At 49.5% G+C, this 4,931-nt stretch overlaps 1 protein-coding gene across 1 annotated transcript in view; it reads right to left on the bottom strand.

Annotated features, from left to right (window-relative positions):
- Positions 1–261: 261 nt before the first annotated feature.
- TULP2 (tubby like protein 2) overlaps positions 262–4,931 on the bottom strand; it is a 15,812-nt gene continuing 11,142 nt past the window's right edge. The window contains exons 9-12 of the mRNA XM_011979396.1: positions 4,356–4,468; positions 2,524–2,638; positions 2,346–2,444; positions 262–522 (exon numbers count right to left, since the gene is read on the bottom strand). Of these exons, the coding sequence (XP_011834786.1) occupies positions 262–522; positions 2,346–2,444; positions 2,524–2,638; positions 4,356–4,468 (588 nt within the window). The remainder of the gene's footprint in view (positions 523–2,345; positions 2,445–2,523; positions 2,639–4,355; positions 4,469–4,931) is intronic.

Genomic DNA, 4,931 nt, shown 5'->3' with positions numbered 1-4,931 from the left:
CTAATTTTGTATTTTTAGTAGAGACGGGGTTTCACCATGTTGGCCAGGCTGGTCTCGAACTCCTGACCTCAGGTGATCCACCCGCCTTGGCCTCCCAAAATGCTAGGATTATAGGCGTGAGCTACTGCACCAGGCCGAGAATTGAGACTTTTAAGAGGCTGAGCGGTGCCCTTACTAAGCCAGAAACCTTGAGGGGTGTATAAACTACAATTCCCAATAGGCTTTGCAATAGGGTGGCATCTGCCCTGCCTAGAAAAATGCTCAAGTGATGATGGGAGATGTAGTTCCCTTCCTTTCACACCCTAACCCCACCCCACCTGGCCCGGCTAAAATGGTTTCCAGGAGCTCACGGTGTTTGGGATCCACGATCTGGAAGTTCTTCACCGAAGCCCGAGTGACTCGACCATGGAAATTGAGCGTGTAGACACCGTTCTCCTCGTTCCACGACGGGGTTTTGCTGTGCAGCAAAAGCAACCCTTGTTTTTCCCCACGTTGGTAGCGACTCAGTAGTGACTCCTGTTCCTAGAAGGTAAAGAAGGGGCTGTGGTTTTCTCAGAGGCTTTCGAAACTCCATCTTGAACAGGGGTGACTCCATCTTGAACAGGGGCTGGGTAAAATGAGGATGAGACCTGCTGGGCTGCATTCCCAGGAGGCTAGGCATTCTTAGTCACAGGATGAGACAGGAGTTTGACAGGACTGGTATCACAATGTTAGAAATGCTTGCTCCCCGGTGCCCTAAAGAAATAGCACTTGAACATAAACTTAATTTCCTCAGCAAGGCCATTTTTTTACTTTCTGCAGAAAGGGTACACTTGCCAGGAGTTTTGCCGCTAGAATACACCGAACAAAGGGGACAGGGTCATTTATAACCTGACGCATCCACCCTACTGCTGTGTCCGGTTTCCATTGGCTGGAACGGGACCTCACATTCTGTATTTGTCCTGATTGGCTAGCAACTTGGAACTTTTTAAAAGAGGAAAAAATGGAGGAGAACAAAGGAAGGAGGAAGTAACTTGTGGAATGCTGAGAAAGGTAAAAACACCTTCAAATAAGGAAGAGGAACAGGCTATGACCTAATGCTTGCTTGGACCAGTATGAGCATGCCAGGGAAAATATTTAGGCTAAATTGTGGGAGCTAAGAACATAAAGTACACTGATTTCTTTATTACGGCTAACAGATATTTAAGAATGTTAGCGGCCGGGTGCCGTGGCTCAAGCCTGTAATCCCAGCACTTTGGGAGGCCGAGACGGGCGGATCACGAGGTCAGGAGATCGAGACAATCCTGGCTAACACGGTGAAACCCCGTCTCTACTAAAAAATACAAAAAACTAGCCGGGCGCGGTGGCGGGCGCCTGTAGTCCCAACCACTTGGGAGGCTGAGGCAGGAGAATGGTGTGAACCCGGGAGGCGGAGCTTTCAGTGAGCTGAGATCCGGCCACTGCACTCCAGCCTGGGCGGCAGAGCGAGACTCCGTCTCAAAAAAAAAAAAGAAGAATGTTAGCACAGATCTTTTAATAAATTTTGCTTCTAAGAGAAGTTACTGCCGGGAGCCGTGGCTCACGCCTGTAATCCCAGCACTTTGGGAGGCCAAGGCGGGTGGATCACGAGGTCAGGAGATCGAGACCATCCTGGCTAACACAGTGAAACCCTGTCTCTACTAAAAATATAAAAAATTAGATGGGCATGGTGGCGGGTGCCTGTAGTCCCAGCTACTCGGGAGGCTGAAGCAGGAGAATGACGTGAACCCAGGTGGCCGAGCTTGCAGTGAGCCGAGATCTTGCCACTGCACTCCAGCCTGGGTGACAGAACAAGACTGTGTCTCAAAAAAAAAAAAAAAAGAAAGAGCCTGAAAGAGGGAGGAATCCTCAGTTCCTGGAATTGCCCACCCCTTTCCCAGAAAACTCATGAATAATCCCCCTCTTGTTTAGCATATAATCAAGAAATAACCATAAAAATAGCCAACCAGCTGGCTGTTTTGCCTATGGAGTAGCTATTCTTTTGTTTCTTCTCTGATAAACTTGCTTTCACTTGACTCTATGGACTGGCCACAAATTCTTTCTTGCCTGAGATCCAAGAACCCTCTCTTGGAGTCTGGATCAGACCCCTTTTTGGTAAGAGTTTGTTAACCTACCACCAACCCTTTTTTTCTCTGGATGCAAACGTTTTGAGTCTCTAGTCTTTATTCCCTGAGACATGGAAGTCTAACAGTCCTTCAGGCTTCATAGGACACTTGTAACCCACTGGCCTCCTCTTCCTCCTCTTCTTCCTCCTCTGGGATCTAGGAGGACTGGCCCCATCCCTTTCTGCTCCACTGACCCAGAGATTCCCGACGTCAGAGACTCACATTTCGTGGCTGGACATCGATTCTTTGGTTCTGGCTGTTGGTTCCTGGGAGAATCACAGTCAATTTTCGAGGCCCCAGGTATCCTAAGATGTTGGGCTCCTGGGGGTATTATATTCCAGTTGGCCTGGTTCCTTCTTCTGACCACCCTACCCCATTCTGTCATCCCCAGGACACTCACATAACACACAGCCCCCAGCTCCCGTCTGATCCCGGCAGTATTCTTGATTAAATGCCCCCGGTCAGGATTCACCCCATTGTCAAAGATGGTGAACTTGGTGCCGAAGATATTGGATCTGCTCCAGGAAGGGAATGGATAGAATAAAAATATAAGTGTTACTCTTTGAGTAAGTGTGACTCATCACATCGACTCTTCCCATCCATCCCCTATGTCTAAGACTATGTCCAAATATCTAAGAATCATGTTCCTGGCTGGGCACAGGGGCTCACGCCTGTAATCCCAGCACTCCGGGAGGCAGAGGCAGGAGGATAGCTCGAGCCTGGGCAAAATGGCAAAACTCCTTCTCTACAAAAAAATAGAAAAATTAGTCGGGGCCGGGCACGGTGGCTCAAGCCTGTAATCCCAGCACTTTGGGAGGCCGAGACGGGCGGATCACGAGGTCAGGAGATCGAGACCATCCTGGCTGACACGGTGAAACCCCGTCTCTACTAAAAAATACGAAAACTTAGCCGGGCGAGGTGGTGGGCGCCTGTAGTCCCAGCTACTGGGGAGGCTGAGGTAGGAGAATGGCAGGAACCCGGGAGGCGGAGCTTGCAGTGAGCTGAGATCCGGCCACAGCACTCCAGCCTGGGCGACAGAGCGAGACTCCGTCTCAAAAAAAAAAAAAAAAAAAAAGAAAAATTAGTCGGGTGTGGCAGTTTGTGCTTGTGGTCCCAGCTCTCAAGAGGCTGAGGTGAGAGGATCACCTGAGCCCCAGATGTCAAGGCTGCAATGAGTGTGATCTTGCCACTGCACTCCAGCCTGGGTGATAGAATGAAACTCTGTCTCTAAACAAATATATACATAAATAAAAATAAGTAAATAAATGAGTCCGGGTGCGGTGGCTCACACCTGTAATCCCAGCACCTTGGGAGGCCAAGGTGGACGGATCACCTGTGGTTGGGAGTTCCAGACCAGCCTGACAGACATGGAGAAACCCTGTCTCTACTAAAAATACAAAATTAGCCAGGCATGGTGGTGCATGCCTGTAATCCCAGCTACTCGGAAGGCTGAGGCAGGAGAATTGCTTGAACCCGGGAGGCGGGGGTTGCAATGAACCGAGATTACGCCATTGCACTCCAGCCTGGGCAACAAAAGTGAAACTCTGTCTCAATAATAATAATAATAATAAAATAATTGAAACAATCATGTTTCCAGCATCCATGGTCCCAGGCCCCCCATTTCTTGGGTGAGCCATGTAACTTATGTAGCCTCCCTATTTTATTTAAATGGCCTTTTAGAAACCCTCTTCTTCTTTTTTTCTTTTTTCTGTTGCCCAAGCTGGAGTGCAGTAGCTCAATCTCAGCTCACCAAAACCTCTGCCTCCTGGGTTCAACTGACTCTGCTGCATCAGCCTCCCAAGTAGCTGGCATTAAAGGTTCATGCCACCATGCCTGGCCAATTTTTGAATTTTGATAGAGATGAGATTTCACCATGTTGGCCAGGCTGGTCCCAAGCTCCTGACCTCAAGTGATCCTTCTGCCTCGGCCTCCCAAAGTGCTGGGATCACAGGCATGAGCCACCATGCCCAACCTCCCTCTTCTTTTTTGGATGGAAGAATTCACACATTCCAGGCCTCTTTTCCCACACAAAGTTAGGAATCCCAATCCCTTGCCTCTCAAGGAGTCAAATGCCTTAAATGCCAGTCTATGTTCCAAACCCTTCAGTTCTTCTAGTCCCTGAGCAGTGAACAGGTGGAAGGTATGCTGTGTGTGGCCTGCTGGGAAATGAAATCCGCCTGTCCCCAAGCTCCCTGCTACCTGCTCCTCACCACATGTCAGAGCTCTGCCCACCTGACTTTGCCCACGAAGTTGTCCCCATCCCGAGATAGATCTGTGGGATCCAGGGAGATGAGGTAATTAGAAGTTTTGCTCCTTCTTCTCTTTCGCCCAGCCAGGAGGAAGTGCTATGGATGAGAGGAATGGTCCATTAGAATGGACTTCTGGAGGTTGGGTGTGGTGGCTCATACCTGTAATTCCTGCACTTTGGGAGGCTGAGGTGGGCAGATGACTTGAGGTCAGGAGTTCGAGACCAGCCTGGTCAACGTGGTGAAACCTCGTCGCCACAAAAATAAAAAAAATTAGTTGGGCGTGGTAGTGCCTGCCTGTAATCCTGGCTAGTAGGGAGGCTGAGGCAGGAGAATTGCTTGAACCCAGGGGGCAGAGGTTGCAGTCAGCTGAGATTGCGCCATTGCACTCCAGCCTGGGCGACAGAGCGAGACTCCATCTCAAAACAAAAATAAAAAATAATGAAAAAAATGCCAGGCGCAGTGGCTCACATCTGTAATCCCAGCACTTTAGGAGGCCGAGGCGGGTGGATCACGAGGTCAGGAGATCGAGACCACGGTGAAACCCTGTGTCTACTAAAAA

This window comes from Mandrillus leucophaeus, unplaced genomic scaffold, assembly GCF_000951045.1.
Source record: "Mandrillus leucophaeus isolate KB7577 unplaced genomic scaffold, Mleu.le_1.0 Scaffold200, whole genome shotgun sequence".
NCBI lineage: Eukaryota > Metazoa > Chordata > Mammalia > Primates > Cercopithecidae > Mandrillus > Mandrillus leucophaeus.
This window is presented reverse-complemented; position numbering and strand designations above follow the sequence as displayed.